The sequence below is a fragment of the Cotesia glomerata genome, linkage group LG10, assembly GCF_020080835.1.
Source record: "Cotesia glomerata isolate CgM1 linkage group LG10, MPM_Cglom_v2.3, whole genome shotgun sequence".
NCBI lineage: Eukaryota > Metazoa > Arthropoda > Insecta > Hymenoptera > Braconidae > Cotesia > Cotesia glomerata.
This window is the reverse complement of record NC_058167.1, coordinates 12,702,658-12,725,726: the sequence shown is the minus strand read 5'-3', so window position 1 is coordinate 12,725,726 and position 23,069 is coordinate 12,702,658. Positions and strand designations below refer to the sequence as shown.

The 23,069-nt window shown below is 27.1% G+C and overlaps 4 protein-coding genes and 1 long non-coding RNA gene across 7 annotated transcripts; 1 reads left to right on the top strand and 4 right to left on the bottom strand.

Annotated features, from left to right (window-relative positions):
• Positions 1-75: 75 nt before the first annotated feature.
• On the bottom strand, positions 76-6,017 carry LOC123273165 (gustatory receptor for sugar taste 64a-like). 2 transcript variants are annotated; one of them, XM_044740426.1, is made up of 9 exons: positions 5,999-6,017; positions 4,364-4,639; positions 4,058-4,289; positions 2,819-2,954; positions 2,411-2,610; positions 2,025-2,337; positions 434-599; positions 260-349; positions 76-194 (listed from the first exon to the last, which is right to left on the bottom strand). In XM_044740426.1, exons 2-9 carry the CDS (start codon positions 4,577-4,579, stop codon positions 129-131), a joined length of 1,419 nt encoding a protein of 472 aa, XP_044596361.1. In that variant the 5' UTR covers positions 4,580-4,639; positions 5,999-6,017; the 3' UTR covers positions 76-128. The 2 variants fall into 2 exon arrangements, with proteins under 2 accessions (XP_044596361.1, XP_044596360.1); XM_044740425.1 differs by lacking the exon at positions 5,999-6,017 and having other exon boundaries at positions 4,364-4,689.
• A 379-nt stretch (positions 6,018-6,396) lies between these two features.
• Positions 6,397-8,044, bottom strand: LOC123273167 (28S ribosomal protein S14, mitochondrial). Its single transcript, XM_044740429.1, has 3 exons — positions 7,756-8,044; positions 6,745-6,972; positions 6,397-6,635 (listed from the first exon to the last, which is right to left on the bottom strand). Exons 1-3 carry the CDS (start codon positions 7,822-7,824, stop codon positions 6,450-6,452), a joined length of 483 nt encoding a protein of 160 aa, XP_044596364.1. The 5' UTR covers positions 7,825-8,044; the 3' UTR covers positions 6,397-6,449.
• Positions 8,045-8,193: 149 nt separating this feature from the next.
• On the bottom strand, positions 8,194-14,116 carry LOC123273166 (elongation factor 1-alpha). Its single transcript, XM_044740428.1, has 5 exons — positions 14,003-14,116; positions 12,458-12,653; positions 10,556-11,164; positions 9,785-10,060; positions 8,194-9,567 (listed from the first exon to the last, which is right to left on the bottom strand). Exons 2-5 carry the CDS (start codon positions 12,599-12,601, stop codon positions 9,211-9,213), a joined length of 1,386 nt encoding a protein of 461 aa, XP_044596363.1. The 5' UTR covers positions 12,602-12,653; positions 14,003-14,116; the 3' UTR covers positions 8,194-9,210.
• A 150-nt stretch (positions 14,117-14,266) lies between these two features.
• LOC123273164 (zinc finger protein 34-like) lies at positions 14,267-18,037 on the top strand. 2 transcript variants are annotated; one of them, XM_044740423.1, is made up of 5 exons: positions 14,267-14,451; positions 14,737-14,811; positions 14,891-15,222; positions 16,104-16,337; positions 16,812-18,037. In XM_044740423.1, the coding sequence occupies exons 3-5, from the start codon at positions 15,031-15,033 to the stop codon at positions 18,009-18,011; spliced, it is 1,626 nt and encodes a 541-aa protein (XP_044596358.1). In that variant the 5' UTR covers positions 14,267-14,451; positions 14,737-14,811; positions 14,891-15,030; the 3' UTR covers positions 18,012-18,037. The 2 variants fall into 2 exon arrangements, with proteins under 2 accessions (XP_044596358.1, XP_044596359.1); XM_044740424.1 differs by lacking the exon at positions 14,267-14,451 and having other exon boundaries at positions 14,727-14,811.
• A 1,589-nt stretch (positions 18,038-19,626) lies between these two features.
• LOC123273137 lies at positions 19,627-20,657 on the bottom strand. The gene is made up of 2 exons (XR_006511263.1): positions 20,133-20,657; positions 19,627-20,057 (listed from the first exon to the last, which is right to left on the bottom strand). It is a non-coding gene; the product is annotated as an uncharacterized LOC123273137 (long non-coding RNA).
• Positions 20,658-23,069: the final 2,412 nt, after the last annotated feature.

The following is a 23,069-nucleotide window of genomic DNA, read 5'->3' as shown; positions in this document are numbered from 1 at the left end:
TAATTAATAAATAATTAAAACATGCGATGTTGTATTAATTAAATAAAAGGTTTTTTATTTGATTAATTTTTTTAATCACGTTGTTCATTACTTTTTTAATTATATTAATACATGTTATTTTATTATTTTTATTTCTTCATTGCTACATTAAATTGCAGCAATACAACTTCATAAGTAACGATTGCTCCAGCGACCTAAATCATAAGAAATTTAATTATTTATATTAAATTAAATAAATTAATTTAAGTAATTAACTTACTGCAAGCATAAAATTTCTTGTAATATAAAAAAACTTCAATCCAGTTAATGCCACTTCATCAGTTGTTAATTGAAACTGAAGCCGCTGCATCTGGATAAAAAATCCATAATAAAATATTTGTTTACAAATCTAATAACTGATGTTAGGAAAGTACACATTAAAAATAGGTCATACCTCAACAGTATAATTCACCGCAGTAGAATTGTAAAGTATTGGTAGAGCAATTTTACTTTGATCATTGATCCTGGCTGTAAATAAAGTTACAGCAATTGTTCTGGATAGTAAAAATGCAAAAGAGAAAAAAAAATACACTGTATTTAACATGCTCATATTTTCGGTCCTGTTGAAGAAATATTTTTATTTATTTATTATTTTTTTAATGAAAATGATGAAAAATAAGTTAGCCGACATCTAAAAATTATTAGAATTTTTTTTAATTGGAAAATTATTACAAAAAAATAAAGAAAAATTTGCATTTGTAAAAAACTTGAAAAACTATAAGTGCAATTTTTAGTTATAGTTTAATAAATGAAAAAAAATTAAAAAATTAAAAATGTCGGCTAACTTTAGTGTTATATGAAAATTAAGTTAGCTGACATTTCCAAATTTTTAGGAATTTTTTATTGAAAAAATTAAAAAAAAATTCCACATGTAAAAAACTTGAAAAACTATAAGTGCAATTTTTTAGAAATATCTTTTTAGTTGTAATTTAAATAAAAAAAAAAAAAATCAAAAATTTTTAGACGTCTGCTAACAGTGTCATTTTTTTTAAGGGGGATAGCCAGTGTGAGGATCGAAAAAATAGGGAATTTTTTCGACTGGGATAATAAAGGAATTTGGGGATCGGGTTTTTTTGTTTTATAAAGTATACATTAAAGATAATTCTCCTAAATTTTGATTAATAAATATCATGTTGCTACAAAATTATAAGCATTTTTGTGGAGCACTAAAAAAAATTTCCCCCACCACGGTAAGTTCTCTAATTCAAAAACGGATTATCTAAAACAAAAAAACCAAACATATGGTTATCGTTCCACGTAGGGGATTTTGAAAATTTAGATTCAAAAAAAAATGGCGACATATTAAAAATTTTTTCGTTTTTTTTTTCTCATTTTTTTGGATTCCAACAGCCCTAAAAAATTACATTAAAGTTAGCAGTCACAACCATTTTTTAATTTTTTTTAACAAATAGATTTTTTCCAAAAAATTACTTTTAAAAGATTGCATTTTTTATTTTTTAAAATTTCTACATGTCAATTTTTTTTGCTATAATTTATTTGTTAAAAAAAATCTTAAAATTATTAAATAATACTAAATTAATTTTCAATGATGATAAATTGAGCAGATATTTAATAATTTTTAGAATTTTCTTTTACAAATAAATTATGGCAAAAAAAAATTGACATGTAGAAATTTTAAAAAATAAAAAATGCAATTTTTTTAAATAATTTTTTGGAACAAATTTTTTTGTTAAAAAAAATTAAAAAATTCTCTAGTGACTGCTAACTTTAATGTCATTAATTTTCATCCCTAAAAAATCTTAAAAATCAAAATTTTCAAAATCTCCGCCTGAATAAACTAGTACGGAAAAAAAATGACTATAACTAAAAAAATATTCAGAATTTTCATATAAAATTCTAGATACATATTTTTGAATGTATAAACTTTGATTTAATAAAAAAAAAAAATTTTTTTTTTTTAAATTTCACAGTGGCTATCTTCCTTATATAAATCGGTGTGAAAAAATGAAATTTTTGAGCCTTACGATAGACCGTTAAGCAATTGGAGGCATATAAAGTATAAATTATTAACGAATGATAACAAAATAACAGGTGACATGTCGCTATCAGTTCGTTTAACTAAACTACTCAAAGTAGCATAATTCTCTCTAAATTCTCCCCAATCGATAGTTGAATTTTTAATCGACGAAGTCTTCAACAAATATTTATTTAAACTCTTGTATCTTTCAGCGAGGCCTGTTGACACCAGCATAACAAAAACATCTGTGAAATTCCACGTGAACGTCGCGATTTTGCTGATTGTGAATAAAAATATTCCTAATGCGACATTATAGTTTACTGAAAAAAAAAAAAAAAAAAACTAATTATTTATTTATCAGTAACTCTATTTATCATTTTTTTTATTACTCACAGCTGCTGAGAATAAATGCATGAGATTTTTGGCTGTAAATTCTCAGTGAATCTTTCCAAGTATTATTTAAGCTCTCCGCTTCTTTATTATCGGGTAAATTCACCAGGATACTCAATACATGTTCAGTAAGAGCTAGAGTCATGATTGTAATTGCTATCGCGCGGAATTTCCAGCGAAGCCGCGGTCGCGATTGTTTACACCTATAATTTATCACGAACTATTATTATATCTAAATTACTGAGAACTATTTGTGCTATGACATGTTACTTGAAACTTTCATGAATTATTTGTAGAATCAGGATAAAATATAAGTACGTGAGTTTTATAAAAAGTCAGTTACGAAAACAATTATTATATATTCTACTCGACTAGTTAATCTGATTATATTAAAATAAATTGAGATAAAACCTATCTAGTTGTAACTCCATAGATTTCCACTGTTGTTGAAGGCTAATCCATCGTGGAGATAACCACATGAATAAACCAAGGCCAAAGAGACTATTGCCATAAAAAACCGCACCTGCTGTTGCTGCTGCTATTCCTCCTGGAATATTATTATTTTTAGAATTGAATATTTTTTCCATTATTATGATCGTGATTTTTTATTTAGGAAAAATCTTATATAATAATAACTAGTAAACTTGCAGTCACTATGTGACTGCCGTGACTTGTGAACTATAAATACATAATAATGACTTTTGTTAAATTGCACTGTACTATCTTAAATATTGATGTTTTTAAAGATATAAGCTCATCCCGATATTACACTCATCAAGAGCTTTCATTTGAGTACCCACATGCATTTTTGATATATACTTCATATATACATATATATATAATATATATAAATATATAAAATATATGAAAAATTGATGTGGGTACTCAAATGAAAGGTCTCGATGAGTGTAATGTCAGGGTGAGCTTATATCTTTAAAAATATTAATAGTTCACGAGATAGAAGGTAGTTTCTTTATTATATTAAATTGCACTGTACTGTTTTTAATTATTGACGTTTTTGAAGATATAATAAGCTCATTCCGATGTTACACTCATCAAGAGTTTTCATTTGAGTACCCACATGCATTTTTGATATATTTTTCATATATACATATATAAAATATATGAAAAATTGATGTGGATACTCAAATGAAAGGTCTCGATGAGTCTAATGTCGGGGTAAGCTTATACCTTTAAAAATGTCAATAATTTACAAGATATCTGTTAAATTACACTGTACATTCTTAACTATTGACGTTTTCTAATATATAAGCTCATCCCGATGTTACGCTCATCAAGAGCTTTCATTTAAGTACCCACATGCATTTTTGATATATTTTTCATATATACATATATATAATATATATAAATATATAAAATATATGAAAAATTGATGTGGGTACTTAAATGAAAGGTCTTGATGAGTGTAACATCGGGATGAGCTTATATCTTGAAAAATGTCAATAGTATACAAAATACTAGGTCATTTTTTAATTATGTATCTAAAGATAGAGCATTTTGAAATTCAGCCTAAATACTTATCATAAATAATAATAATAATAATTTTTAAATTGAAAATTCTATACATAAAAAAAATAAAAATTTTCTCATTCTTACATAATTAATTTTAATAAATTATGTTTTACTTACCATGAATTTGAAATGCATCTGAGTTTAAAGTTTTAACCATGTGAATAATAGAAATTACAGCCATAAAAATAAGTGCTATCATTAAAGAAATACTATAAAAAGTCTTAAGTGAATTTAATTTAAAAGATAGCTTCTGAGATGTTGGAGCACGTATACCGTAGAGCGGTAAAACTCCAAAAAATTGTGCCACCACCAAAATAGATCCAATTGCTCTATGAAAGCTTTCATTATTCTGTAAGTAAATAAACGTTGAATTTAATTTAAATAACAATGCATACTATTGATAATTTAAATTTATTTTAATACCTCGTCTGGCGTATTTCGTTTACCACTAACTTCTGGCGCTAGAAAATTCTTTACTGGTACCGATCGATTAACCGTGTAATGATGCAAAGCTCTGTCATCTCTTGAATTACTCATATTATTACCTTCAGTAACTAGAAATGGCCATACCTTGCGACAGGCACTCTTGTAATCACCACTGCGTTTAGTATTGTTGTAAGACCCTTTTGGACTCAACATGACAATTTGTGTCCATTAATTTTAGATATTAAATCGCTCATAAGTGTATTTATAAATAAACTGTAAGTATTTAAAAAAAAAAAAAAAAAAAATAGTTTATCTTGAATGAATTAATTATAAAAATGAAAAAAGTTTAATTAAAGGATAGATAGTATCATGTTGATAAATTAATTGTTACACCCAGTTGTGAGCTCCGACGTGTTGGCGATGATTAAACATATAAACTTGTCAACTATATCTATTATATCTTCGGTGGAAATTAAATTTTATAAATAAATTGTTTTTTTTTTTACACATTTAATTCAAAATCAATAGCAATTAATTTTTAGTAAAATATGTAGGATTATTAAAAACAATAAATATTAGCAACCTTGCAGTCACTATGTGACTGCCGTGACTTGTGAACTATAAATAAATAAAATTTTGCTTTATTAAATAATGACTTCAGTTAAATTGCACTGTATTTTCTTAAATAATATTGACATTTTCAAAGATAACATCGGGATGAGCTTATATCTCTGAAAATGTCAATAGTTCACAAGATACAACGTCATTCCTTAATTATATTAAATTGCACTGTACTGTTGTAACTATTGACATTTTTAAAGATATAAGCTCATCCCGATGTTATACTCATCAAGAGCTTTCATTTGAGTACCCACATGCATTTTTGATATATTTTTCATATATACATACATATATATATATATATATATAGTGATGAAAAAATTGTAAAAAACAGTTTTTACTGTTGTACAATGCAAAATAAATATATATATATACAAATATATAAAATATATGAAAAATTGATGTGGGTACTCAGATGAAAGGTCTCGATAAGTGTAACATCAGGATGAGCTTATATCTTTAAAAATGTCAATAGTTCACAAGATACAAGGTCATTTCTTAATTATATTAAATTGCACTGTACTTTCTTAAATATTGACGTTTTTAAAGATATAAGCTCATTCCGATGTTACACTCATCAAGAGCTTTCATTTGAGTACCCATATGCATTTTGATATATTTTTCAAATATACATACATAAAATATATATAAATATATGAAAAATTGATGTGGGTACTCAAATGAAAGGTCTCGATGAGTGTAACATCAGGATGAGCTTATATCTTTAAAAATGTCAATAGTTCACGAGATTCAAGGTAATTTCTTGATTATGTATCTAGAGATAGAGCATTTCCGAACGCAGCCTAAATACTTATCATAATAAATTGACTATCAGTGAGAATGATATGAAACCTTGAAAAGGCACAAATTCAAGTCGAGACCTTTACAATGACACTAAATTTCACTAAAAAAATCGATTTTATCATGTGATTATCCTGGACACAAGATTTTTCTTATCCTTTTAATAATATAGATTAGCTTAATGTAAAATATAAAAATTAAAAAACTTACCTAATTTTTAAATATAATCTTGACATTTGACAATTATCACTGATAAACTTTAATTATTGAATAAATAAATATATTATACTCAATATTAGATTACTAAATTAAGTACTTAAAAAAAAATATCAAACTTTCTGCTAAATAGAGATCATAAAATATAAAAAAGAAGTTACCAGCGTTAAGCTTAAAAGTAGACTAACTCGTAAAAAGTTCATAATCCCGCGATTGAGTATGCACTTGCGCTTTACTGCGTGTTAAATCAGATAGAAAAAAAATCATGATCTGAAAATAAAGATGATTATTTTTATGGACATGTTACTGTAGTATACCCTACGTGTTGACAGATGTTTATCTAATTTATAAACTCATCGTCGAATGAAAAGATTGATAATAAAAACACCAAGTTGACACACTTGATTTAATTTATTGTATTGTACCATATAAAATATTAATCACTCTACCACATAGCTCGCTGGAGACCGGCAATTTTATTATAATCAGCCATGTGCCTAAAGACAAATCTGGAGAGTCTCCACCGAGGAAGATTACCACGACCACGAGATGTTACCGCGCATCTCTGAGTCAACTGACGTGTAGATGATACTCTTGGTATATCTTCTATCATTTGTCTGTCAGCAATTTCCTGTTAAATTAAAAAAATCATATGTAAGAAAAATAAACAAATATCATCAAATTAAAAGCCACAGTACTATTCAGAAAAAAGAAGTCTATAATAATTAAAATTAACGTACTGTAATTTCCTTAGGTAAGAAGGTACATCTTTTGATAGCTATTAAACGAGTGCGCACTGGAGCATATTGTTCAACAGCACGACGTCTTTTTACGTCTCTTTTCATCCAGGCATTCACCCACTTGTCGTAGTCGTAAATTCCGGCTGCTCCAACTTTTGGTGTTGGTACCGGTGGCTTAGCTTTTACAAAATCAGGTTCTGGTATATCTGCTTTATGTCTCACTTGTAACTAAATAATAATTTTAAAAAATTAAAAACATTCTAAGTGCAATTTTAAAAAATTATTTTATTATTTATAATACTGAAGTTAGCCGTCAGCTGTCAATTTTAAAAATTTTTATAACAAATCAATCATAATTAAAAAATGCTTCGAAAAATTTTCACTGGTAATTTTTATTAATTTTCATGACATTAAAGTTAGCAGTCACTTGACAATTTCAAAATTTTTTTTTTGACAAACAAATTTGTTCCAAAAAATTTCTTTAAAAAAATTGCATTTTTAATTTTTTTAAATTTCTACATGTCAATTTTTTAAAAAAATTTTTTTTGCCATAATTTATTTGTTACAAAAATTTTAAAATTATTAAATATCTGCTAAATTAATTTTCATTTGATTTTCACATGTGAAATTTTTTAATTAAATTTTTTTATAATGATTTAATTGCCATAAAATTCTAAGAAAATTTTTATGTCTGTCAACTTCAGTGTCATTAATATTTATAATTTTTATTGGTTTAAAAAATCAAAAATTGTCAAATGTATTATAATTTTAATATCATATAATTAAGAAAAAATTTGACAAGTAAAAAATTAAAAAAAAAACCTAAATTAAATTTAAAAAAATATTTTTTTTATTCAAAAAATGTCAAATGTCTCCTAATTTTAATATCACAAAATAATTGAGGTTATTTTTTTATATTTACTTGTAAATAAAAAATATAAAATCAAATTTATTTCATAAAGATTAAATAATTAATTATTTTATTGTTATTAATAAATAAAAAGTACTTACAATAGTACAACGTGCTCCAAAAAAATTTATTTTTGATACTGAAGACCACAACGACCTTAGATTCGCCATTTATAAACTAAACACTTGTAATTTTATTAACAGCAACAACAAGAATTACGGATTTTCCGAGTACTAAACTAAATTTTTAATTGTTATTATTATTATTTTCAGTGTTGTAACATTTAAAGTTATTAAAATTATTTCATTTCCCAAAAATTCTTAGATTAGATGTTCCTCTCTTGCCAAAATTAAATATAGTGGGGGTAAAAAGTGAACAACATCTGATGATTTTTGTTGATTTAAACAGCTGATCAGCGCGACTGCAGCGCCACCTAGAATTCTTAATTTAAAAAGGAACTTATCAGCATTATTAAAGCCGTCTGATAATTAACAACTAAAGTTTTAATATTTACAATTAAGAAATAAATAACAAGAGTATTTAATTTCCAGTTCCGCATTTATTGTTTTCCAAATATTACGACAAAACCACCTTTGTAATTTGTTTATAATTATTATATATACAGCATACTGCTATAAATATCAGCAAAGTGTATGAAAGTATTAATTAATTATTAATAACATTATAAAATTGACCCCGCCTTAATTAGAGCAAGTGAAAGATTTAAACAAATCAATTATAACTATAATCATTATAACGAACTCAACAAATTCATGCTTATTGAGCAAACTTTTAATATTTAAGATCAAATAAAACTAATTAAATATTACAAAATTAATATTAAGTAGGATGAATGATGAAAGTAAAAAAAATCAAAGAAAAAAAAAGATGTTCTTGTCGAGTATCGCAGATATAGGATTTATTGTTCCGTATAATTAGAAAATATAATTAAGCCGAACTAAATTATGATGTTAATTGTTAAACAGGTGTTTATATATAATAGCTCGCGTAAATTTGAATTCAATCTTTTTACCACTCGTGCCTACATGGTGTGACAAGGAGACGCGTTATTCATTGATTATTTTATTATTGTTTTTTTTTTTTTTTTTTTTATAAACCTAAAAAAGAAAGTATACAATAATACAAATATGACAAAATTTAATTAATAAGATATAATTAATTATGCAGCAGCAGCCATAATTGATTCTCGACGTCCTTTCCTACGGAATTCTTTACGATGAAAAGAGTTTCGGATTGAACGTTTAGATGGATAAGTTAAAATATTGTTGAAGTATGGCATGGCTATTTTGTTACACTTAACAGTGATAATAAACCGTCTTGATCTTTTAATATCGTTATTAGTTTGTCTATTCTTAGCAGTCTTAAAACCATTTGAATTTATTTTCATTAACGATGATGTTATACAAGTTGTCATTGTTTGTAATGAATGCATCTTCCTTAGATAGTCACATGAGAGGCTCAAAGAGAGACGACAAATTACTGGTGCTACTATATGCCGGCATACACCCGGCGGCTCAATTTTACGCGAAAACAGGTTATTTCTTCTTCTGGGCTTTTTCTGCGGCCTTGGTGACCTTTCCAGTAGCGTCCTTGAATGATACGGCTTTGATGACACCGACGGCAACGGTTTGACGCATGTCACGTACGGCGAAACGTCCAAGAGGTGGGAATTCTTGGAAAGCCTCAACACAAAGGGGCTTGCTGGGAACAAGGTTTACAATAGCAGCGTCACCTGACTTGATGGCTTTTGGGTTTTCTTCGGTGGTTTTTCCTGTACGACGGTCACATTTCTCCTTGATCTCTGCGAATTTGCAGGCAATGTGAGCTGTGTGGCAATCCAATACAGGCGTGTAACCATTGCTGATTTGTCCTGGGTGGTTCAATACAATAACCTAAAAAGAAATTCAATTGATAATTATAATTAAAATTCAATTGTAGTAAAATATTAATTTAAAAAAATAATTTTAATTAATTGATTGATACTCGGACGCCTTAGGCCATCATTGAAATTCTCTGGTGGAAACCACGAATGAAGTAAATTTTTCATCATCATTGCATCAATTTAACAAAATAATTATAGGGATAATTTTAGAAGGATATTTTATTTACCTGAGCGGTAAAGTCAGCAGCTCCCTTGGGTGGGTTGTTCTTTGAGTCTCCAGCGACGTAACCACGACGCAATTCCTTGACAGAGACGTTCTTAACGTTGAAACCAACGTTGTCTCCGGGGACGGCCTCAGTGAGGGCTTCGTGATGCATTTCTACGGACTTAACTTCAGTGGTGAGTCCAGCGGGGGCGAAAGTAACAACCATACCTGGTTTCAACAAACCAGTTTCGACACGACCGACTGGTACTGTTCCAATACCTCCAATCTTGTAGACATCCTGAAATTAATTAATAATTTTTGTTAATTTAAATCTTTACTTTAAAAATAAAAATTTTTTTTTATTCAATTAAAAAAAATCAGACACGTTAGGCCGTCATTAAATTAATTTCCGGTGGAAACCACGAATGAATTGAACTTTAAATCATCATGTAAAATTAATTGAAATTTTAATAGTTAAGAATGAATAATTTTAATAACTACACGGAATCAATGAAATGACACTAGATATCATCCTAGATTATATTCAGTGATATCTGTAGCGAAAAAAAAAAAAAAAATGTCAGATAGCTAGAAATATCCAGATTATACTGTGATATCTGGATTATACTAGCTACTATCTGAAATTTTTTTTCACTTAGTATAATCTGGGATGATATCCAGTGTCATCTTATTTTTCCCGTGTAATTAATAGTTTTAATAATTCTAATAATTTTAATAATTATTAATATTTAGTTAATAATTTTAATAGTTAATAAAAAAATAAATAAATTACCTGAAGGGGAAGACGGAGAGGTTTGTCGGTGGGTCTGCTTGGTGGCAAGATAGCGTCAAGGGCTTCAATGAGGGTGGTACCTTCACCGTTACCGTCTTTACGTTCAACCTTCCATCCCTTGAACCATCCCATTTTGCTGGATGTCTCCAACATGTTGTCTCCGTGCCATCCAGAGATGGGGACGAAGGCAACAGCGGCTGGGTTGTAACCGATCTTCTTGATGTAAGAAGACACTTCCTTCTTGATTTCCTCGAAACGGGACTCGGAGTAGGGTGGCTCGGTGGAGTCCATTTTGTTGACTCCGACAATCAATTGCTTGACACCAAGGGTGAAAGCAAGGAGAGCGTGCTCACGGGTTTGACCGTTCTTTGAGATACCAGCTTCGAATTCACCAGTACCGGCGGCGACGATCAAGACGGCACAATCGGCCTGGGATGTACCAGTGATCATGTTCTTGATGAAATCTCTGTGGCCGGGAGCATCAATGATGGTTACGTAGTACTTGGCGGTTTCGAACTTCCACAAAGCGATATCGATGGTAATACCACGTTCACGCTCGGCCTTCAATTTGTCGAGTACCCACGCGTACTTGAAGGAACCTTTACCCATCTATTGGAAAAAAATGAACAATTTTAGATTAATTTTGCATTTTATTTTTAAAAAAAGTTAATAAAATTTGTATTATGTTTCAGGAGCCTGAATTCCAACATAGAGCAAGGCCCCGGCACCTTATCGAAGCTCGTCGGTCGAAATCTAAGATGATTTCAACAATCAATCATCATTAGGTAAATTTAATTCTTTTAGTTTTCACGAATTAAGGGTAGTACGAGCACTGAGGCAAGTTTTGATAAAAGAGTTGATTTTTTTTATCAATACACTGATAAAAGGATTTGTTTATAGTTAAAAATATTTGTTAATATTTAGCAAATCATTTATTAGAGACCACTTTTTAGTATTAAGTATTTAAAATTATTTGTTTGTATTTAATAAATCTGATATTTATTTAGTAAATAATAAGAAATGTTTGTTAAGGACTCAAAAGTGGTCTCTAATAAATGATTTAAATATTAACAAATATTTTTAGCCATAAACAAATCTTTCTATCAGTGTATAAAGTTTAAATATATCTAAATAGATTCCGAAAATTTGAAGAAAATTGCCCGGTTATTTAAATAAATAATTAACTATAAAGTTGAACAATTTAACTTTGGTCTTATGAGGTAACTCCAAACATTGAGTGTACTTTTTTTGGCCAATTTATTTTCAAATAATTGTGTAAATATTTCTATAAGTGCAAGACTATATGGATTCAATTTACATTAATGTACTAATTCATAAATTCTATAAAAATTCTATTTTAATAGTTAAATTTTTTACAAGCTAACTAAATTATCAAGTGACCAAAAATGGCCAAAACCGGTACTTCTACCCTAAATTTCTGTATTTTTCATGATATTAAAGTTAGCTGTCACTTGACCATTTTTTAATTTTATTTAATAAAAAAATTTATTCCGAAAAATTAATTTAAAAAAATTGCATTTTTAATTTATTAAAATTTCTAAATATCCATTTTTTTTAGCAGCAATTTATTTATTACAAGAATTATTAAAATAATTAAAAATCGGCTAAATTAATTTTCATATATTTTTTTCGTGACTGTAGGTGAATATTTTTAACAAACTTATGGATGAAAGTAAATATATTAGTGATAAATTTAATTCAAAAAAATTTACACTCGCCCGACTAATTAAAAGAAAAATAAAAGCCAATATTAAATGTATATTTACATATGGAGAAAAATCATATGATTACTGCTCTTCCCTTACCGCGCTAGAGTCAATACATATCCTCACTCCGCTTAGCGCTCGTACTACCTTAAATAATAAAAAAATGAAATTTTACCTCCTGGGCTTCCTTCTCGAACTTCTCAATGGTACGTTTGTCGATACCACCACATTTGTAGATCAAATGTCCAGTAGTGGTAGACTTTCCAGAATCTACGTGTCCAATGACGACGATGTTAATATGAATCTTTTCTTTACCCATGTTGAAGGTTTGGTTTTTTCAGTCTGGTCAAAATCTGTTAATTACGGCAAATCTATTAAACAATAAAAAACGAAAATTAATAATCATCAAACTCAACTTAAATATATTTTATATTTAACAGAAAAATAGTCTAAAAAATTATAATCAATAAATTAACATTCAGACGCCTTAAGCCATCATTGAAATTCTCTGGTGGAAACCACGAATGAAGTAAATTTTTCATCATCATCATGCTAATTTATTGAAATTTATAAAAAATTAACGCGTATTGCTTCATCAGAAAAAATTACTGTTACTCAAATTTATGAAGTGAAATTTAAAAAAAAAAAAATGCAATAAAGAGGATCTTCTTGGAGCGTCCACGTGGCGATGCTCTGAACCTTCGAGACTAGAGAGCCCGGCAGCCATTTTGTATTCCCGAGTTCACGGTGACGATATATAACTGTTACAATCGTGACGCTTTATGTTATGAGTATCGCAATAATGCCGAGTTAAGCTGCTTTAATTGAACATTGCGTAACTAATTCTAATCGATAATTTTTTAAATATTTACTATTCAATGTTAAAAGTTATCATTACCAAAAAAAAAAAGTATCTAGCAAGAATTTAAAAATAAAAAAAAAATATCGACTCGCCGACACATTTATTCAGTTGCATTCAGATCAATTAACAATTAGTCACTGAGTCGGCAAATTATTTTGCAACATGAGGCAATGAATCATTAATGCATGTGTTAGTACAAATATGTCGGAAATGATATGATAGAGATAATCCTTAATATCTACAATATTTAATATAAAAATTTTAATACTTATGAAATAATTATTTTTATACTTAGAAATTACTATCGACTTTCTTGTATGTACTATAAATACTTAATTACTGAGCACTAATTGCAAGTATTGAGCGAATAAGTGTAATATTGAGTATTGAAGAAATAACTGCAAAAAAAATGAAAATTTTAATAAATTTAACCGGCGAAAAATTGTAAATTTATAAAAATTTAAAGATTGAAAGTTGCGAACAGTAATTTATGACAATCGGTGGCCATACTGCATCCGGTTGGTCGTGATTCGAAGCGTTGCGTTCCCGTAGCGACAAAGAAAGATGAATTGAACCGTAAAATAAATAAAAAAAAAATGTAAATTTATGATTCCCAAGACTCGTAATCATTTTCTTGAGTAATTAACAGTGTCTGAAAAATAAAAACCGATATAAATAATAGATTTTAGAACAAAGTTTTAAAAAAATCCTCGTGTAAGGCACAGCCGGCAGATACGAACATAAAAAGACCATGCGTTGAACTTGAATAGAATAATTACACCGCGAATGATAAGTAATTAACAAAACTTACAGCACAGCACTATTTTTAATTATTTTAATTTTAATTATTTTTAGTACCTAACAGTCGATGCTAATTCCTTGGTATATTAATTTTAGGATTATACTTGAGTGCAATATTCACGCACAACCACTCACCTCTAGATGCCACGACAGAAAGAGATTGTTCAACTGAAGTGACATGCGCGTTTACTTCCCAGCCGTAGCCTCGAACCAAGCGCCCTCATCATATCGATCACTCCACTGTCTTCATTATCAAGTAATTAGATATTTATTCAATTATTTTATTTTATTTATTTAAATTTATATTATTTAAATAACTCTTCCGATTTTCGGGAATTCATTGTCATCCTGCTCGTGGATCATTTAGCTTTTATTTTATTTATTTAAATCAGTTAAAGAGGCTCAAAGGTGCTGAAGATGCTTTTGGGCTCGAGATTATTGTGCAGGAGTGAGGCGTGTCCCTAGTATTGTATACATACACCACGGCTCATCTGTGTGCAACTATTGTAGGTATTATATCTGGACCCTACCCGAATATGCATTTAATATAACACTGAAGTTAGCAGACGTCTAAAAATTTTTGATTTTTTTGTTTTAATTAAATTACAACTAAAAAAATATTTATAAAAAATTGTACTTATAGTTTTTCAAGTTTTTTACATGTGGAAATTTTTTTTTTAATTGTTTAATTGACATTTTTTTAATAAAAAATTTCTAAAAATTTTGAAATGTCAGCTAACTTCATTTTCATATTTACATATATGTTTTTGTGCGCTTGCATTTGTATTTAGCTTCTTCCGGGAGACTAGCCATCTTCAGCATGTCATAATTAATTAATTAGTTTTTACTTCACTAAAATTTAGTAGGTATTGTCAAAAAATTTTTAATAAATATTGATTATCAATAATCGATAAGTTTATTATTAAATGTCAATTTTATTTTTAGAAGAATTTAAAATAAAGGAATAATCAATTCTTTGGAGATTGAATCGAGATGCCGAGCCTCGAGAGAGAAAAAGAAAAATCGATATTGTTGATGGTCGAGCTCAATTATTAGTGATTCAATAGTCGGCTGTGTTCGTGTTGATGAAGAATTCACTTTTGCGCGGATTTACAGTTGACAATAACGACAATAATACCATGTCGCAGATAAAAATAATTAATTTAAGCAATATATGTCGGGTGTGCCTTAAACAAGGGATTAAAAAAATGTCACCGATATTTGGTGATACTAGTAATAATATTGCTGATGTTCTTAGTTATTTAGCAGACGTTCAGGTAATTTAAGGTTATTTTTTATTACTATGTTTACTATGCAGTAACAGTTGTATATTTTTAAAGTTACTGATGACATTAAAGTCATTTTTGTGTTTTTTTTAACAAGTAAATTTGTTCTGAAAAATTATTTTTAAAAAATTGCATTTTTAATTTTTTTAAATTTCTACATGTCAATTTTTTTCCCATAATTTATTGATTTAAAAAACTTTTAAAATTATTAAATATCTGCTAAATTAATTATCATGTTTTTAAACCTGTTCAAAAATATTAGGACATTCAAGTTAACAGTCATATGAACATTTAAAAAAAATTTATTTAATAAACAAATTTGTTCCAAAAAATTATTTCAAAAAATTGGATTTTTAATTTCTTCATCTCAATTTTTTTTTCTAATTTTTTTTTGTTAATTTTTAAGTTAATTTTCGTAAAATATTACATAAAATTGTGAATAGTCGGCAGCTATTTTATTTTCTCTAATGTTATTTTTATTGAGTAAAAAAGTTAAAAATTAAAAAAAGGAGACCTGATTTTTTTTTTTTTTTTATATTAAAATTTTTTAAGTATTTTCACATGCTATATTTAAATTTCTTTTTAATAAATTTAATGTATTTCTTATAAATAAGTGTATATTGGTAGCACAAATACAACATAATCTAATTAATTATAGACAACTACAATGTAAAGTAGTAATAGTGCAAACCAAAAAATAATAAGACTAGAGAAAGAATCAGTGAATAGAGAGTAAATTATTTTTTTTATAAAAGATGTATAAAAAAACAACTTTGTAACTTTGTAAAACACAATAGTTGTGATACAAATAAAACTTATTTGTTATTATTATTTCTTATAAATAATTATATAATTGATTAATTTAATTACAGCTTAATCCGCATGATGGTTTACCTGCTGCTATTTGTTTGACCTGTAAAAAAAAAGTTGAAGAGTTTTACAAATTCAGAAATTTGATTGAGTTTTCCGACAAAACTCTCCGATCTTATTTAAAAATAAATAATGAAAATGATCTGAATTTCGAAGGTGAACAAGAAAATATTTTCTCGGACAATAATGATTCGGGAATTACTTACGTAGTTACGATGCCCAATGACTCTACACAGGTAAATATTTTTTTATAATAATCTATACACTGAAAAAAAAAATTAACTTAATTCGAGAAGAAAATTCTTGAACCAAGAAAATAATTTTGTCAAGAGGGTGTCTTGAATTAAGACCAAAAATTCTTGAATCATGTAAAATTTACTTAAAAATTTTTTAGTTTAAGAATTCTTTTACTCAAATCAAGAAGATGAAGCTTTTCAAAATTATATCTTGATTCAAGAACATTTTTTTTCTGTGTAAAGTAAAAGACCCAGTTATTTACAGTGGACTAGTTATTGACACTTGCAATTTTATTTTAATTAAAAAAAAATAAATTAATAAACATAATTTTTGAATTATAAATTATAAGAGAATTAGTTTTTTGAAAACATTTAATTTTTTTAATTAGAATAAAATTGCAAGTGTCAAACAACTAGGCCAGTGTCAATAACTGTGTCTTTTACCTTATGTTATTTAAAATAAAATACTTACAGATATGGGACACTGCTGATACATTGGAATTGAAAAAAAATGCTGATAAAGAAGTAGAAATATTAGATGAAGATGTAAAAATAGGCTTATATAATAAGAATGAAAATTATGGAGACAAAAATAAAATGAGTAATGTACAGAAACAGAAAAAATATAATGATATTTTTTGCCAGTTATGTTCTAAAAAATTTAATTCAGTTAAAGATTTAAAAGATCATGTAGACGATCACTGTTTATTAAGTGAGGCCCATGATAAATCTCCAAATAAAATTGAAAAAGAAATATGTTTGAAAACTGAAGTTAAAGAAGAAGAACCAAATTTAGATGAATTTTATGAAAAATCTGAGCCAGAAAATTCACAATTATTATTTGACGCTTTGACAAATTCTGAGCCTGTTTCTCAAGAAATTGTTAAATTAAATTCTGAATCTGAAGATATAAAAACGGAAAGATCTAAAGCTACTGAAACTAAGAAGAAAAGAAAGAAAAAAACAAACGAGCCAAAAAGAACACGGCGCCGTCAGTTTCCAAGAGTTAGAAATAAGTTGGATAGAATAATTGATCAAGGTGGTATTTGTTTGGGTTTTAAATTCAAAGACAGTTACTTCGAAAGTGTTGTACTGTGTAAATTTTGTAGTGAAGAACTGACGACGGAGATGATAAATGATCACGCTAGTCATTGTTTGATCCAAAACCGTAATTTAGTGTGTGATGAGTGCGGTCAACAGTTTGACGAAACCGCGGAGCTGAAAAGTCACAAAGCAACTCACTCATCCCAACCACTGACATGCATTCACTGCAATACTAATTTTTCAAACATAAACACGTACAACACACATATGAAAAGACACACACTTGGCAGTCGGTTTAACTGTGAAACGTGTGGAAAAAAATTCTTTTCAAATTCCGAATTGGTACGACATGTTCAAAAACATCTGAACAACAAACAATTTACGTGCAATAATTGTGATGCATCATTTGTGACACGTCCAGAGTTAACCCGGCATCTCAAGTACCACACAGGATTCAAGAAGTTCAAATGTCATATTTGTGGTAAAGCTTATTACGAGTCGGGTCATTTAAAAGTACACATGCGATACCATTCTGGAGAGAAGCCTTTCATTTGTCAGACTTGCGGGAAACCATTTATTACAAAATCGAAATTATTAAGACATGAAAAAATTCATTTATCTAAAACATAACAAATAATTCATATTAAATATTAATAAATTAATAAATAATTATTAATAATTGTCGGAACGAATAATTCGAGTGTAAATAATATTTTTATTTATTTATTTAATAAAATTAAAAAATTCATGGTAGGTTATTTTTATTTAAAATTTTAATAATTCAGAGTATATACGTCAATTTCAAGTATTTTTTCTTAAAAATATTTATATTCAAGTATTTTCTATTTACAAATAAAATTTTTCATCAATTTGGCGGGCAAACTTTTTTTTTGATAAAAAAAAATTTTAAAAAATTTTTAAATGTTAGTTACTGTGTTTTGAAATTGGGCAGCCGAAAGAAATATGGGGATCAGAATTTTTTTATTTTATTAAGGGTACAACAAAGATTATTACCCTAAATTTTTATTAAAAAATATTTAATTATTACAAAAAATTATTAACAATCTCGTAGAGCACTAGAAAAAATCTCCCCCTTCATGGTCGGATCGATAACTCAAAAACGAATCATCTGAAAATAAAAAGCCAAATTACTTTTTAATCAGTAAGGATGTAGTTATCGTTGCACGTACGGAATTTTAAAAATTTTGATTTTAAAGAATTTTTTAGCCGAGTTAAAACAAAAAAAAACAGTAAAAATAATGAGAAAATTTATGAAAATTAAGTTAGCCGACATCTAAAAATTAAAAAAAATTTTTTTTATTGAAAAAATTGTAAAAAAAAAATTTCATTCGTAAAAAACTTTCAAAATTATAAGTGCAATTTTAAAAAAATATTTTTTGGCGACTGATTGAAAATTTTCTATAATACTAAAGTTAGCTGACGTTTTTATTGTTTTTTCATTTAATAAATTGGAACTAAAAAATATTTTTTAAAAATTGCACTTATAATTTTTAAAGTTTTTTACAAATGAAATTTTTTTTTCACAATTTTTTCAATAAAAAAAATTTTTTTAATTTTTAGATGTCGGCTAACCTAATGTTTATAAATTTTCATGACACTGAAGTTAACAGACGTGTAAAAATTTTTGATTTTTTTTATTAATTAAATTACAACTAAAAAGATATTTAAAAAAATTGTACTTATAGTTTTTCAAGTTTTTTACATGTGACAATTTTTTTTTTAATTGTTTTATTGAAATTTTTTAAATAAAAAATTTCTAAAAATTTTGAAATGTCGATTAACTTCATTTTAATAAATTTTCTCATTTACTTTATTGTTTTTTTTTTTTTTGTTTTAACACGACTAAAAAAATCTTTAAAATCAAAATTTTTAAAATTCCATACGTGCAACGACAACATCTTTATTGATTAAAAAGCAATTTGGGTTTTTATTTTCAGATGATCTGTTTTTGAGTTATTAAGGGGAAAATTTTTTCTAGTACTCTATGAGGTTGTTAATAACTTTGTAATAATTAAATATTTTTCAATAAAAATTTATGTTAATAATCTTTAATGTACCCTTAATAAAATAAAAAAAATCCGATTCCCAAATTCATTTATTTTCCCTGTCAAAAAAACTCCCGAAAATCACTTTTATTTCGTCCCAGTGGTGTTCCCCTTTAAGACATGAAAAAATTCATCTATCAAAAACATAAATAATTATTAATAATTATCGGAACGAATAATCGAGTGTAAATAATATTTTTATTTATTTAATAAAATTAAAAAACTCATGGTAGGTTATTTTTATTTAAAATTTTAATATTCCAGAGTACATACTCTCTGTGTACAAATCCAGTTAATTTACTCATCAAAATGTATAACAGGTGTTTATTACCGCGTCGTCGCACAGTGGATACAAGATACAACTCAACATCATCAATGGTACCTGCTAGTGTGAAGTTGTACTACATACTATATTCGCATATTCTCATCAGGCGACCCTAACGAAGCTCCTCTTTATACTCAATCTCTCCTTCTCTTTATCTTTCCACCTCGCTCTTTGTGCTTCTTTGCATACTTGATTACTCGACTGTTTTATCTGCTGGCCATTAGAATGCAAATTTTTTTTAAACAAGTTTTATCTTCAAGCCAGAAGTATGTACATAGTGTCTAACTAAAGATAGTAAAAAAAATTAGTTTAAAAGCATCCAAGAGATTAGATCGATATCAAATGCACGAAAGCACTTACACAAAGGGTTACTCATCTATTTTATTATTTTTTTTTTGCTCTATTTATATCCTCTTCATTACCCTTCACATTTTATAAAAACCCGTCACGCTTTTAAAGTACTTTCTCTATACTATAAATTTAAAAACATTATACACAGTGATGTAATTAACGCCTCAGAGCATCCTTTTCTGTGGAATTTCTTCGAGCATGACTTACATATTACTTGAAGCATTCCTGCATTGAAACTGGTATAGAGTAAAGAGAAGAGAATGCCACAAACTGTTGGGTTTCAAGTAAACCTACCAAGTACCAGCATGGATCCTTATGTAATACTATACAAGTACTCGCTTCAGAATTCGTCCGGATGACATTGTCATGAGTATAATAGTGCTAACGCTTTAGATTTCAAGTTATACAATTCGCTGTTGACCTAAACAATAGCTCTTATCATTCGTTGTAACGTTATATATATTTTTTAATTAATAATCGACGTTTTAATTAACAAATTGTTTAACTCTTTTTTGGAGAATCTTCCATTTGTACGATAAAATAATTAGTTTAAAATTTATTATCACTTTAAAAAACAATTTAATATCTAATAGAGATATTATATTTTAATTTGGAGTATTCAAATAATTTATAAGTATAATTGAGTTGAGTTTTTAAAAGGTATCTTTTCAATTTTGATTAATCGACACAAAAAATTGGTCATCTTCAATTATAAATATTTTTATTGAACTTTTTTAATTTAGCTATAAAGTTCTATCGATTATGAAGCGACAATTCGATTTTCATTAAGGAATCATTATAATTCTCGAAGTAATTAATATTTAAAGTCCTATTGCTACTATACATCAAAATGTTAAAAAATCACCCTCTAAAAAATAAGGAGAGACCAATTCGGCTGCCCAATTTTAAAACACAGTAACTGCAAAATTTTTATACCTGATTTTTTCTAGTATTGCTGCATTTTTTATAACTTTTAGACCTAAATTTTAAGTATTTCTTCTTAAAAATATTTATATTCAAGTATTTTCTACTCACAAATGAAATTTTTCATCAATTTGGCGGGCAAACTTTTTTTTAATAAGAAAAATTGAAAAAAATTTTTAAATGTTAGTTACTGTGTTTTGAAATTGGGCAGCCGAATTGCTAATTAGACCGTCGTTATTCGATAAGCCCATGAACAATTTTATTAACCCGTTGAAGACACACGGGGTCCAGTAGACCCCTGGTGAACTTTGAGGCAATTTTAAATTTAGAAGGATTTATAAATGAGACTTAGTCTCATATACGACTTATTTCATTGATATTCTTGAAGATATTTTTATTTTTTTATTGTAATAATTATAAAAAAAAGAGTTTCATGACAAAAAACTAAATTTTTCTATATTATTTAGCATGTTTAAATGTCTTATTCTCATTTTAAGTGACTAACCGAAATTCGTAACTTCAAACTTCAGAATAAATATATTTTTTTCAAACTTCATCAAATATTAATTTTTTTCATTAAAATATATTGTTTTCCGAATACAAGAGCGTCAGTTTTTTTTCGATATCGTAAAAATCAAAATTTCTGCGAGTTTTTTTATAAAAAAAGTTCAATTTCGTAAGTTTTTTTTTCTAAACAATTTTTCAGTATTTTTAAATTATTAGAAAATAAAAAAAATTATTAAGATATTTAGAAGGAAACGAATTAGAACTGTTTTACTAAGTGGGGTCCACTGGACCCCGTGTGTCCTCAACGAGTTAATTTCCATTTAATAGATTTTAAAAGCTCAATTTTATATTTTTAAAGAGTAAAGACCTCCACACAGTCAGGTCATTAATAAAACTCGTAATATATGCAATTCATTTAAAATGCTAATTAATCTTCGTATAATTACTCAACACGGAAATATCAGCACCCTTTTTAATTACTCATTATCTTCATTAATTATTGATATTAAAAATTCCAGTGTAATTACATTTTAATAATTATTTTTTAATAATTTAACCCGTAGTGGTCATTATGGGTCTAGATGACCCGAGGCAATTTTCGAGTTGCTCTTGCTTTGAAGATATCATTCAAAATAGTATCTGTGGTAACATCTATTATTGTTTGAAGATTTTTTGAGATTCATGGAAATTTACGATTTCAATTGCACAAATAAATGAATCTAATCTATATAATCTAAATTAAAATTAAAAATATGTTATTTTATTGTTGACTCTGATTTAACTGATTTAAATTCTGAAATTAATGATAACCAAATAAAAATATATTATATTTACTGTTAAATACTTAGATTTCAATAATTTTTGCAATTTTAGTTTTATAAAGTTAGATTGTGATAAATTATTAAAATGTTATTTTACTGTTGACTCTCAGTTCACTAATTTGAATTTAAAAATAGATGATTTATTATAATTTCCTTCAATTGTAGTTCTATAATACATATTTTGTAGTTTATTTAATAAATATAATAAATGATTGACGGAAAAAAATTAATAAATTAATGATTTTATTACTATGTTGTTCGTTTTGGTGAGAAACCCCATAAGTCAATCAACTTCAAATCATTATTATGCATAGTAGTAATTACCAATTAAATTTTTTTATACTCGAATATTTTTTCGGGATACTAACATTATTATTATTAATCTGATTCATGATCTTAATGCAAACTTAACCGAGAAAAATGATTTTTGCTTCTTCTGAAAAATTTACTATTTTTGACTTATGGGGTTTCTCAAATAAACGATTTAAATATACTTTTTCAAAAGCTCGACATGACACCACTTTTTTTTCAAAGTATGTGATATCTGGAGTAGAACCCCGGAAGTCATTTTCATTTATGTTAAAAAAGGAAGTTTTTAGTAAAAAAAGTCAAATTTTTCGAAATTTGACTCTCGCATTTTTTTTTTATAATTTAACAATTAAAAAAAAAATTAAAAAACGATTGAGTTATTCAA